The sequence below is a fragment of the Lontra canadensis genome, unplaced genomic scaffold, assembly GCF_010015895.1.
Source record: "Lontra canadensis isolate GAN:19392208 unplaced genomic scaffold, GSC_riverotter_1.0 scaffold60, whole genome shotgun sequence".
Lineage (NCBI taxonomy): Eukaryota > Metazoa > Chordata > Mammalia > Carnivora > Mustelidae > Lontra > Lontra canadensis.
In genome coordinates, this window is record NW_022631054.1 from 3504446 (window position 1) to 3517865 (window position 13420).

The 13420-nt window shown below is 47.5% G+C and overlaps 1 protein-coding gene across 4 annotated transcripts in view; it reads left to right on the forward strand.

The window, feature by feature from the left end:
* Positions 1-3387: 3387 nt before the first annotated feature.
* The window catches only part of AGO1 (argonaute RISC component 1), a 36335-nt gene continuing 26302 nt past the window's right edge, over positions 3388-13420 (forward strand). For 2 of the 4 annotated variants that reach the window (XM_032877230.1, XM_032877231.1), the window contains exons 1-5: positions 3388-3631; positions 8628-8811; positions 12029-12149; positions 12580-12761; positions 13158-13294. In XM_032877230.1, the coding sequence (XP_032733121.1) occupies positions 3607-3631; positions 8628-8811; positions 12029-12149; positions 12580-12761; positions 13158-13294 (649 nt within the window). In that variant the 5' untranslated portion in view covers positions 3388-3606. Of the gene's footprint in view, positions 3632-6066; positions 6155-8627; positions 8812-12028; positions 12150-12579; positions 12762-13075; positions 13295-13420 lie in introns of those variants that run through there. The other 2 variants (XM_032877232.1, XM_032877233.1) reach the window with 2 other exon arrangements.

Genomic DNA, 13420 nt, shown 5'->3' on the forward strand with positions numbered 1-13420 from the left:
GCTTCTCCCTCTCTCACTCCCTCTGCTTGTGTTCCCTTTCTCACTCTCTCTGTGTCAAATAAATAAAATCTTTTAAAAAGGCCTAAGCCCTAGAATTAAAAAACAAACAAACAAACAAAAAACAAAAAAATGCTATGCGGATTTCCCTTAAACTGTACCTCTTTGCCTAGCCTAGAGTGAAATCCTGGGTGATGGAGTTGGTCTGCCAGGGCCAAGCTTGACTCCATTAGCCACTTTGGAGATGAGTCAGAATAGTGACTAATGCCTTTTCACAAAGTTAAGTGTGAGACTTGGAATTTAGAATGGGGATTCCAACTTTTCTAATGGAATGCTTGGTTATACTGAGGCAGAGGTCCTGCTATTTCTGAGGATGTTTTGATGCCATCTCTTTGATTCAGATCAATCCATATTTACTGATCATTGTAGGCACAGCTTGTGTCAGGCACTAAAGGGGGGCAGAGATGCATCTGATTCGGTCCCTTTTCTTCAGGAACTTAGAATATTGTGCAAGAGGGAGATAATGGTTACAACAGTGACTAATACTTCTTCTACATTCTTCTAGGTACTGTTCTAAGGTCTTTGTGTATATTAACAGCAGACCAATGAGGTAGGCTATTTCTATCTCTTAAAATGGGGGAGGAGGAAATTGAGATACAGAGAAAGTAAGTAATTTGCCCTGGGGACCCTGGGTGGCTCAGTGGATTAAGCACCGCCTTTGGCTCAGGTCATGATCTTGGGATCTGGGATAGAGCCCTGCTCTCTCCTAAGTGGGGAGCCAGCTTCCCCCTCTCTCTGCCTACTTGTGATTTCTTTCTCTGTCAAATAAATAAAATCTTAAAATAATTTGCCCCATGTTACACAGCTAGTAAATGGCAACACCAGGATTAAAGCCAAAACAGGCTCGCTCTGGAGTCTTTTTCTTTTCTTTTCTCTTCTCTCTCTCTCTCTTTCTTTCTTTTTTTAAGATTTTATTTATTTATTTGACAGAGAGAGACACAGTGAGAGAGGGAACACAAGCAGGGGGAGTGAGAGAGGGAGAAGCAGGCTTCCTGCTGAGCAGAGAGCCCGATGCAGGGCTTGATCCCTGAAAGGCAGACGCTTAATGACTGAGTCACCTACGGCCCCCTTGAGTCTTTGTTCTTAACTTTATGCTGTAGAGCATTAGTTCTCAAAGTGTGGTCCCTAGATCAGCAGCATCAGCCTCATCTAGCAACTTATTAGAAATGCACCGTGAAGGAAAAAAAAAAAAAAAGAAATGAACATTCTTGGGTTCTACCCAAGACCTATTGAATCACAAGCTCTGGAGGCGGGGCTCAGCAGTCTGTTTTAACAAGCTCTCCAGGGGGACCTGGGTGGCTCAGTGGGTTAAAGCCTCTGCCTTTGGCTCATGTCATGATCCCGGGGTCCTGGGATTGAGCCCCGCATGGGGCTCTCTACTCAGTGGGGAATCTGCTTCCTTCTCTCTCTCTGCCTGCCTCTCTGCCTACTTGTGATCTCTGTCTGCCAAATAAATAAATAAAATCTTTAAAAAAAAAAGTGCTAACAAGCTCTCCAGGTGATTATGATGCTTGCTATTTGAGAACCTCTGCTAGAGAGAAGCAAAGTACACTATGGTAAGTGTCAGAAATTAATATCCTTATGGGTAGGGACTGGGTTTGATCTTTCTCTCAAGTTCCTAGTCCTCTGCACAGCATCTAGTGTAAAGTAGGCATCAAAAAATACATGTGGGGGCGCCTGGGTGGCTCAGTGGGTTAAGCCTCTGCCTTCGGCTCAGGTCATGATCTCAGGGTCCTGGGATTGAGTCCCGCATCGGGCTCTCTGCTCGGCGGGGAGCCTGCTTCCCTCTCTCTCTCTGCCTGCCTCTCTGTCTACTTGTGATCTCTGCCTGTCAAATAAATAAATAAACTCTTAAAAAAATACATGTGGTTGAACACACATGAATATATGGGAAAGTGATGTTTGAGCTGGGTCTCTTACCACCTCTCATCTTTGATCTCATTGTTCAGCAAACTGTATGAGAAAAATGTTCCAGAAACTGTGAGACTAGCAAGGAAGTGGCTGTGTTACTTTTGGCAAGGTGTGCACCAGCACCAAGGATCTGCACTAACACAAGGAGCCTGAATGGTGGGGGGGTCATGTGGGAGCAAGTCAGAGGGTAATGTCAGGACTTGGTGAAGTGCTGAATGGGGGCAAGAAGCAAGGGAGAGAATCTGTCATTTCTGGAAACTGTATCCATTTGCAGAGAAAGGAGGCATAGAACAAGCACATTTGTGGGGGAAAGATAAAGAGTTTGATTTTGGTCTCCAAATTTGAAGTACTGGAGATCCAGGTGGAGCTGTCCAGCATACACTTGGAAATATGAGTTTAAGACGTGGCTGGAGATAGAGATTTGGAGGGATGGTTGAGCCATAAGAATGGATGACACCTTCGAGGAAAAAGTAGAAGGTGGAATAAGAGAGCTGGATTTAAAACCACAGTGAACACTATTCCTTACTGGGGCAAAAATGCAACAGGGGACCTTTGAAGAAGACTGAAAAAGATTAGGCAATAGGAGAGTTTAGAAAATTCTGAAGCCAAGTAAGCCTCAAAAAGGAAGGAGAGGTCAGTGCCAAATGCTGCAGAGAAATAAGAATAGAAAATTATCCTTTGAATTTTGAGACAAAAAGTATTTTAAGTGACGAGGTGAGGACAGAAGCAGATTGACCGCGTTCAGGAGTGAGTTCTGGATGAAAAAGTGTTGGCAGGTGCTTCCCAGATCCCGCAGATAGAACTCTGTAGTCGCACTTAAGTTGAGGCTGTGACATCTTACAGGGTAGGCAGGGTCTCTTTCGTGTGTGGTCTCAGCGCCCAGCACTCGGCCTGGAAGAGAGGGTGGCGTCAGTGAGTTCAGTGACTAGGGACGGAGAAAGGCTTCGCGGAGGCAGGCGCTTTGCATCCGAAGCTTGAAGGATGAGGGTGATTGGGAGGAGAGGTGGGAGGCAGGGCCCCTGGGTGATGGGGCGCTCTGAGTGTGTGTGGGGGGGTCTGGGAATGAGGTGGGGTTCTTGAAATATGCGTTTGGCTGTGCAAAGGGGGAAGGCTGTATGTAGGTTTGGAGGGACCTGTTTGGGGGAAAAGACACACGGCCGGAGGCTGCTGCCGAGGGTGAGTGGGGGCGGTGGGGGCAGACCCCCTCCCCCCACCGCCCCACCCCACTTACGCTGCTGCGCGGTTCCGCGGCGCCTATACCGGAGCCCTCCCGCCGGGCTGCATGGCGACGGGTGGCCGCCAGGGGCCGCTGCCTCAGGTCCCCGGTGCTCCCGCCCCTCTCCATTGGCCTTTGTTGCCGTCGGAGCGCCCCGCTTGACTCGTTCCCGTCCGCCCCCTGGGCCTGGCGGTCGCGCCTGCGCACTGGCAGCTGGCCGGGCGCTCGCAGGGGGAGCTGCTGCAGGCTCCGCGGCGGCGGCGGCAACGGAGGCTGCGGGGGCAGCGGCGCGAGCGGCCGGGCTTGGGGGGGGGTGCCGAGCCCGGCCCGGAAGCCCGTGCAGCTAGAGTGCGGGGTACCTAGGCCCCTCACTCTGGACTCCACAGTCTCCGGGCCGCCTGACCTCCGCACGGGTATATGGGATGGAAGCGGGACCCTCGGGAGCAGGTAAGGGCCCCCGGGAGTGGGGGACGGTGCGTGCTCCAAGGACCGGGGGACTCCCGCGTGAAGAACAGGATTTCCGAGTGAGGAAAGGCTTCCTGAGTGAGGAGAGGGGCTCTTATGGGATGGGGGGCCCAGTTTGAAGGGGGGCTGTATGCAGTTCCGGGGGAAACCTTGTGAAGGAAGCCCTAAGACGGGGGCTGTTTATCAAAGGAGGCTGTATGCACTCCTGGAGGTGGGAAGTAATCTGGGAGAAGGGCCTGAACGTACGTAAGGACTCCGGGAGATCCCGGGAGGCCTAGGGAGAGGCCCGGCAGGTGGCAGGGGGCGGGCTCCAGGTGTCCAGGAGAGGAGGGGGTCGACACAGATGGGCCCAGTGCTGCTGCATGCCGGGGGGCGGGGGCTGGGCTGGGCTAGTGTCTCTTGGGAGAAGGCGCCAGAGCTGGGCTGTGAGCTCCGCCCCAGCCGGGCCTGACGCGGGGGCGAGGGTCAGGGGGCGGTGGGTGGGGATCCAGTCCCGGGATTCCCCCCCCGTGAGTCTGGGGAGCTGGAGCGGAGGCGCCGGAGCATGCGCGGAGGTGGCAGCTGGAAGGGGCAGCCCGAAGTGGTGGGGGCGTGGCTGCCCGAATCCCCCCACCATCCCCCATCCCGCCCGATTTGTCTTGGAAAAAGGAGCCCGCTGATGGGGCGCGTTCTCTCAAACGTTAAGTTGGCAGAGTGCAAATAGAAGTGGTCCCCTTCACCATCTTGGGGCTCTTACACTTGATCCTGGAAACCCTCAGTCAAAATTTGCCAAGAACGGGTTGAGAGAAACTGCTAAAGTGCCGCCGTATGCCCCTTGGATGAGGAAGGACTGGAAACAAGGCAGTGTCCTCCCCCTGAAGAGAGAACTTAGAAAGGGTGTTGGTTATTGAAGGAGCAAAGCCAGGACCAGGTTTACCTGGAAGGGGTTGTCTGCCTCGTTTCCTCGTTTCTGGTCCAATACTTTGTAGAGGTGGGATCTTTTAATCCAAAGATGATGATTTTTCCATTGAAATGTCTCCTCAGGCGACGGCCTACTCTCTGTTCTTTAATATTTTTTGTGGCTTCTATCCCCCCCGGATATCTTTTCTTTCTCTTCTCTTTGTTCCCCAGAAACTGTCAGGGCCATGTTATTAGACCCAAGGTTGCCAAGTTAGCCTTTTGTCACAAATAACTTGTTTGGGGGAGGGGGAGTTTATAGCTTTCACCCTGGTGAGTTCCAGGTGATAGCCTTTACTTCTTATTCACAGGCAATCAGCGTGAAAGGAGATGAGAACAGAGAGACTGGGGTAGGGCTACCTAAAGACCAGAGTCTCCAGGATGGGCTGTGGAATGGTGGCATCTCCCGTGTCCTAGATCTCTTACCTTTTGATTGGAGGAGCATTCTGAACGTGGGAATCCTTTAGGTCTTGTCTCACTGCCTCCTTCCATTTGCTCTAGGGGTGGAAATAGGATTTCTATTCAGGACAAGAATTTCATTTCATTTGGGACATGAATTTCATTGCTGGTGGAAGAATCATTATCTTTTTATGCCTGATCTTACACTTCCCCCCACCCCCTCAAGGACTCCCCCCCACCCCCCCAAGGAGATAGCTCCTACCAATTTACTCAGCTCATCCATTTAGTGATCTGTAAGTACTTAGTGACTAATTTCCCCCAAACAAAATGATCTCGTAAAGGCTGTATAGGTCTTCATGAAGAATGCGGGGAGCACCTGACTTCAGAAAACCGTTTCTCCTTCCCTTAGGGTTCTTTCTCCATTCTAGGAATTCTCCTGGTTTTCTAGGCTGGAGACTATTTGAGCAACCTGTGTACTAGGTAGAGTAGGAGTAGGTCACAGAGGTCCAGATGGATTGCTGGGAGCTGGCACCCATACTACACTGCTAATGATTTCATTTTGATGAATTCCTAGTAGGCTCTGGAGTGATGAAGAAATTTACTTTTTTTTCTTATTATAAGATATAATCTTCTAGGGAAGGGACTAGAGCCTGGTATCTGGAGTCAGCTGGAGCCTAGTGGGACCAGCTTTACCTCATCAGAAGGGGTAGTTGGAATTCAGTCTGGAAGCTGTGAATGGAGGGGCCCCATAACTGCCTCCTTCCCAGGCCAAGACTATTTTCTTGAAAGCTGGAGGACACAGTACACAAAACTAAAGGTACTGGTGCTCACTTCATTGGGCTATGTCCTGATGTGCTTTCTGTGCTCAGGTGTGTTCTAAGCACATATACTGGATTGGGAGCTTCAGGAGGGTAGAGGTAATATCTAATTTATCTGTGGAAACAGTGAGTGTCTAGGCCCTGACACAGAGTACACATTTAGTAAATGAAGTGAATCACATTCTATTGTGAACATAAATGGTTAAGCACATGTATGGATATTTAGTAGTTTGTATATACTCGTGTGGATAAATTTTTTTTTAGGAGAGGTTGGCTTCTTAGTCTTTGCTTACTGGACAGCTAACGCAGCCTTGAGTTTGTGTTTCGAATAGGCAGTCTGGCTCTCAAGGAGGTATGTGGGCCTCGAAACTGTAGGGAAGGAATCCCTGAGCCAGGCCTTTCAGCTTGGTTACTTTTCCTTCTCAGGGCTGGTTGGGGATGGGGGAGGGGGAGTGTCCTTTTCATGGCCCCTCCCTCCTTGCTTTTGTCTGCAAGGAAGGGCCCCGCCCCTTTTCCCCAAGGCCCAAGCTTTGTCCTCTGTGCAGGGGCCCTCATCTGCATCACAAAGTGGCCGTCTGTCCCTGTCTGGGTTTGAAGGGAAGTGTCTCCCTTTCTCAGACTAAAAACTGGGGGCAGGGTGGGGTAAGGGGGGGGTACTCTGTACAGCCCTAAGGCTTGCTGGGGGATGGGATGGGAGAGGTTCCCCCTTTTGCCTTCCCTAGTTTGGGGATGAAGGGGAAGAGGGGGTTCTTCTGTTTTCCCAAAGCCACCTTGGAGTGGAGGGTGCCTAAGGCTGAATTTGATGTGTAGTCCTATGTCTGGGGAAAAGAAGCCTTTGAGATTAGAGTGTCCCATCCCCCATCATTTCCACCCAGCCCCCAGCTCTAGGGGTTGTCTTTTTTCCCAAGAATCCAAATGATTATTCAGCCTGGAAGGCTGCGGAGGTGAATGGAATGTAAAAACTTGGGGAAGGGAAGGGTATCTCTTATATCCACCAGGATGTTTACTTTTTGCAGGGTGTATAATTGTCTTTTAGCAGTTTGTAGGTGTTTGAATGTTGTGTATGCATGTGTGTTCTTTGTGATATATCTGTGGATCTGTTTGTTTATTCATTTAATATCTGTATGTTGGACACCTCCTATATGCTAGGAGGCAAGATACAGTCCCTGCTCTTGAAGAACTGACCATCTAGGGCGGTGAGGGATATGTATATAAAGGTAAACTGTCTAGGTCTAAGTGTATGTTTGGGTGTGTATGACAGGAATGTGTCTTACTATGTATTTGCATATATCTATTGCTTATGTGTAATTTTTGTCCAGCTCTTTCTGGGGTAGGCACCCAGGTGCTAGTAGTTAGGCTTTCACTTCCCTATGTAGCTTGGTCCTTGATGGCCCTTTACCGCCAGGCTGAGCCTCCCTTTCTGTCTGCATTTCCCTGTCTGCAGAGTGGGGCTGGGCTTGACAGGTGGTTAGAAGGAGACATAGCAGCTTAGCTCTGGGAAGCTTGCCCCTCCCGTGAATGGTTCTGACCTCTTCCTGACCCCCCAGCTGAGGATATGCCCCATCCCCCCTGCCTGGCAGACTGTGAAAGCAGAGCTATGATGATGGGAGGTTCTGGGCCGGTTTATCCGTCACTCCCACCTGGGCTGGTCCTCTAGTGGCAATGACGATAGTAGCTATGGACAAAGGCTTCTCTTAGGCAGTGTCCCTTTTTCCTCCCTTTCCCCTCAAGCTAGAAAATAAAACTAGGGGCAGCAATCTAGCTGGTGGCAAGAAAGGAGAAAGTAGTGGAAGCTGGCCCTGCCCTAGCCCTTTCCCAGGGGCCTGCTCTATCTTGAAACTGATCCCTTCTGTTACTGTCTGGGCTCTCTGTGTGGCAGGAGCTGTGCCTGTGCAAAGCACCTTATTCTCCTCCTCAGAGCCAGTATCTCATTCTTCTCCAGCATGTTAATGGCTGCCTCTCCTTCCCAAGTCCTGTACACTAGCCTATTCTTGGCCCAGTCTCCTGTGTTCTGCCTGTCTTCATTCCTTAGCTTTTTCTTCTTTTGAACTTTTTCTTCTTTGTCTCCCCAGTTGCAGCCTTGCTTCTTGCTCAAGCTCCCAACTTTAACCTGTATGTTTCCCAGGCCTTAACTCCAGCCTTCCCTCTTTCCTAGATCAAGCCTCTTTCTGCTGTGATTTCCAGTTGTGGCCTCTTTGTCAGCTTCCTGTTTCAGCCTCTCTCCTTTCTTTTGTCTCCAAACTGTATTTTTTTAGCCTTTTCAACTTTAATGTCTCTCCAACCTCAGCCATTCAGTTGCCTTAATCCGTTCTAAAACATTGTCTCCCTCACATCCCCCTAGCCTGACCTTCTTTGGATCTTCCTCCTGCTTACATTGCAGAGGAGCATTACGATGTTGCTATTTCATGTTCAGGATGGTGATAAGTGAAGTGAGCATCTGGCTGGCAGAGAAGAGAAGAGAAGAGAATTCTTGGTCTGTTAGATACCTGTTGGATGCAGGTGTCTTAATCTAGTACAAGAAAGAAAGTTTTATTATTGGGAGCCAGATTTAGCTCCTCTGCTTAACATGTAATAGAAACATATTAAGTATTCACTTGATGAATCGAAGAGAGACAAGAAGGATAATTTTCCTAACTGGAGAGAGGTTTGAAAAAAATGAACGTGGGTTGTCTGAGTCTGTGGAACCCCTCAAGTTGGGTTGGGTAGGCAGGAAAGAGGCTTCCCTTATACTCTCCTGTTCAGTTCTGGGAGGCCTTGTGCCTTCTCTGATCAGAATGATAAGGAGATTGCTAGACTCTACCCTCACCAGCCTCTTTATCTTGTAGCTGCGGGCGCCTACCTGCCCCCCCTGCAGCAGGTGTTCCAGGCACCTCGCCGACCTGGCATTGGCACTGTGGGGAAACCAATCAAGCTCCTGGCTAATTACTTTGAGGTGGACATCCCTAAGATTGACGTCTACCACTACGAGGTGGATATCAAGCCGGATAAGTGTCCTCGCAGAGTCAACCGGTAAGTGACGCACATAAGCTGCCAAATCCAGGGGTGTTTACTGTCCTGAGTCTCAGAATCTTCAGAGACGATCCAGAAAACTGGTAGAGGGTGGTATCACCAGATTCAAAGAAGTTTTTGAGGAGGAGATTCCAGGTAAGGTAAACACTGAAAAATATCATTGAATTTGGCTATTAAGAGATATTGGTGCCTTTTGCAAAGCAATTTCAGCAGAGTAGTTGGGCTAGTTAGTAATCTAACTACAGTGAGTTGACGAATAAGTAGAAGGTAATGTGGTAAGGACAGTGAGAGCAAATAGCCTTTATTAAATAGTTTGACAGTGAAGCATGGGGAGAGAGAGAGACTATGTTGGTTAGAGAGGATTTATAGGAGTCAAGTACAGTGCATTGTGCATTGCAGTATTTGTTAAAATGAATGAATGAATTGAAAGTTTTTAAGAAGAAGACCTAGATAAACAGGAGAAGAAGCTAGTTAAAGGTACTGGGCAGAAGGGGGAGAAATGAGTTCCTACTTATTGCTAAGTCAGGAAGACATTATAGGACACATAGTTGGAGGAATTAGCCTTGGAAAGAGCAATACTTCTTTTCTTTCTTTCTTCCTTTTTTTTTTTTTTTAAGATTTTATTTTTAAGTAATCTCTCTACCCAGCATGGAGCTCAGACTTACAACCCTGAGAACAAGAGTCTGATGCTCTTCCAACTAAGCCATCTGGGTGCCCCAAAGCAATATTTCTTTTCAGAATTAATTTATTTCATTATTACTTGAAAACTACATATGCACAATGTAAAAATAAATAAAATATTACAAAAAGAGCAGCAGTGAATATGTCTCCTGTTACCCTGGTCCTTAGTCCCCTAGTCCTTTTCCCTAGAGGCGTTCATTGTTACCATTCTTGAGTATGTTCCCATATATTTTTGTTTGCATTTGTAAGCATATGTGTATATAAAACATTTTTAAGAATGCACAAAATAGGGTTGCTGGGGTGGCTCCGTTGGTTAAGTATCTGCCTTTGGCTCAGGTCGTGTTCCCAGGGTCCTGGGATGGAGCCCCACATTGGGCTCCCTGCTCAGTGGGGAACCTGCTTCTCTGGCTCCCTCTGCCATTCCCCCTGCTTGTGTTTTCTCATTCTAAATAAATAAATAAAATCTTAAAAAACACACACACAAAATATAGAATCCAGTAAGCCTTGTTCTGTACCTTGCTTTTTTCTCCTGAACAATATATATCAGATCATGTATACCTGCCTTAGTCTTTTATATAGCTCCCTACATATTCCATTGAATGGATGTATTATAACTTATTTAATAAATCTATGGAGGAACACTTAGCTTTAACCTAAACTTTTGCTACAAAAGTGAAACTGTTGAATATTATCAAATGTAGATACATTTTTGCACTCAAATATGAAGTGTATCTATAGGATAAATTCCTAGGCATGGAATTGCTGGCAAAATACATTGAAAAATTTGGAGATACTACCAGGGTTTTTTTTTTTTTTTTTTTTTTAAGGTAAGTTGTACCAATTTATACTCCCATTATCAGAGTATTAGTGCCTCTTCCCTCTGTACCACTACAGTGTATTGGATTTTTTGACCTTTGGAATTCTGATATATAGAAAATTATATCTTGGATCAATTTTATTTATTTTTTAAAGTAAGTTTTTTGCCCAGCTTGGAGCTTGAACTTACAACCCTGAGATCAAGAGTTGCAGCTCTACCAACTGAGCCAGCCAGGTGCCCCAATCTTGGTTTAATTTAATTTAAAATTTTTTTTATTTTTTTAAAGATTTTATTTATTTATTTGACAGACAAAGATCACAAGTAGGCAGAGAGGCAGGCAGAGAGAGAGAGGGAAGCAGGCTCCCCGCTAAGCAGAGATCCCGATGTGGGGCTCGATCCCAGGACCCTGGGATCATGACCTGAGCTGAAGGCAGAGGCTTTAACCTACTGAGCCACCCAGGTGCCCCTTGGTTTAATTTTAAATTGAGTTTCTCTATTGAGTGAAGTTGAACAAATTTTCATATATTTAAAAATTACATATAGAAGGGACATTTCAAGTGTGAGAGGAAAAGAAAAGAGGTCTGCATACATAAATATGTTTATTCATATGTCTGGGAACTTGAAGGTGGCCTTGCCTATCTTGTGCTCTTTGTAGAGTCATTAGAGTTGATTTTTTTTTTTTTAAGATTTTTAAAAATTTATTTATTGGACAGACAGAGATCCCAAGTAGGCAGAGAGGCAGGCAGAGAGAGAGGAGGAAGCAGGCTCCCTGCTGAGCAGAGAGCCCCATGAGGGACTTGATCCCATGACCCTGAGATCATGACCTGAGCTGAAGGCAGAGGCTTAACCCAGTGAACCACCTGGGCGTCCCTAGAGTTGATTTTTGATTGGAGGTAGAAACGGGTTCTGGAGTTAGAGGGTAGAGGAGAAAGTTTGACACAGTCTGTGAGGGATGGAACTGATCAGGGACATGGAAAAAATTGCTTGGTAGCACTAAAGCCTAATTAGGATTGAAACCATGTATTTATTGTTATTTACAAAGTACAGTTTGAGGTTTTTTTAATCCAGTAGTATTCAAGAGCTTTGGTTTAGAAAGTAAAGAGGTCAGATAGTTGGGTGGTATTATTCTGAAGGATAAATGGACACTCTGGAATCTTAGGGGCAGAGGACAGGAAGTAAAATCAAGAAAGAGATGATAATGGGCTGGTGGGACTTAGGGCTTCAGAGAGATGGAAGAGATAGGGTTCTTCCACGGTTTATTCCTATTTTAATTCACACCTTTTCCTCGTCTACCTTTTTTATGTCTCAGTTTGGGGATTGGAGTAGCCTGGATTCTGTTCCTGATTCTGGATAGACCCTGGGAATGAGTCCTTTTCTTCTCTGCCTTCTCCCCCCCAACCCCCCTGGCGCCAGAAGGCACATGTACCTACTCTTTCAGATCCTTTAGAGCCTTGGTGATCCGAGAACCAGAGCATCATTTGATAGCTTATTAAGACTGTAGAATTTCAGATTTTGCTCTAGGCCTGAATTAGAATCTGCATTTTAATAAAATCTCCAAGTGATTCATATGAAAGTTAACATTTGAGAAGCACTACCACAGAGTAGATGAGATTAGAGTAGCTGCTAGGAGGGGGTGGACATTACTGGAACATCGAATTGCTTCCAAGAGCTTGAAGTAGTAGTCTCTCAGCTTCCATAGGCTGCTTCTATGCCCCACAGGGAGGTGGTGGAATACATGGTCCAGCATTTCAAGCCTCAGATCTTCGGTGATCGCAAGCCCGTGTATGATGGAAAGAAGAACATTTACACTGTCACAGCACTGCCCATTGGCAATGAACGGGTAAGCTGGGAGTCAGGCTAGATGTGCCAGGGGTCTGGGGTGGTACACAACTCATGTAAGTCTATTTGGAGTCTGGCAGTTCAGAAATACCTTTCATCTTTTATGATGAGAAAGTGTGTTTTAGGGTGAGGGATGGGTAGATGCTGATGTTTATTTAGCCAGTGTATGTCTGTCCTTATCCCAAACAGACTGAGATTAGACTTAAAATAGACCTAAAGGACTTCCTGCTAAGTTGAGAGGGATAGAAGTACTAAGCTGAGGTGGCTAGAGACTAAATATCTGGATTTCCTCTGAAATCTTCATTGTTAGCCCTGTCAGTTTAAGGAGCAAGTACTTGGGAAATCTGTGTGGTAGGGGAAGCTGGGGCAGGGCAAGGAATGTTGGACTGTGTGGAAAGCACTGGCAATCCTTCACCTCCTTTCTTTGGAAGGTTGACTTTGAGGTGACAATCCCTGGGGAAGGGAAAGATCGAATCTTCAAGGTCTCCATCAAGTGGCTAGCTATCGTTAGCTGGCGCATGCTGCACGAGGCTCTCGTCAGTGGGCAGATCCCTGTTCCCTTGGAGTCTGTGCAAGCCCTGGATGTGGCCATGAGGCACCTGGCATCCATGAGGTACTGGGTTTAGTTTGTAACTGGGCAACTAGTGGTGGCATAATTGCTATGTGGGGAGGTGGGGAATAAGTACTTATTAAGGTCCCACAATATGCATTTCAAATAAAACATTCATTGAAGCCCTACCATATGCCAAACAGTATGCATATATATTTAGGTGGTTTAAATCCTTGGCCCTGGCCCTTATAGATATCTTTGGACCTCCACCCCATCTGTCCCTGCAGGACAGAGAAAAGATAGACTTGTACAAGGTCAGTCATACAACTAGTTAAGGATCAGAGCTGGAATTAAAGCCCTGGTGTCCTGCCTTCCAGGCCAGGGCTCCTCCGTGCCCAGGATGCCTCACAGGGTGGGGGCCTGTGCCCGAGGGACCAGTTCTCTGCCTGTCCCTGCCAGGTACACCCCTGTGGGCCGCTCCTTCTTCTCACCGCCTGAGGGCTACTACCACCCGCTGGGGGGTGGGCGCGAGGTCTGGTTCGGCTTTCACCAGTCTGTGCGCCCTGCCATGTGGAAGATGATGCTCAACATTGACGGTGAGTGGGGAGAGCTATGGAGCCAGGGGTACCCTGAGTCCAGTGACCACACTCCCAGCCTCATCCCTCCCAGCTCTGCAACCGTACTCCTAGTCTAATCCCTACAGCCCTGGGACCCCTCCCCCA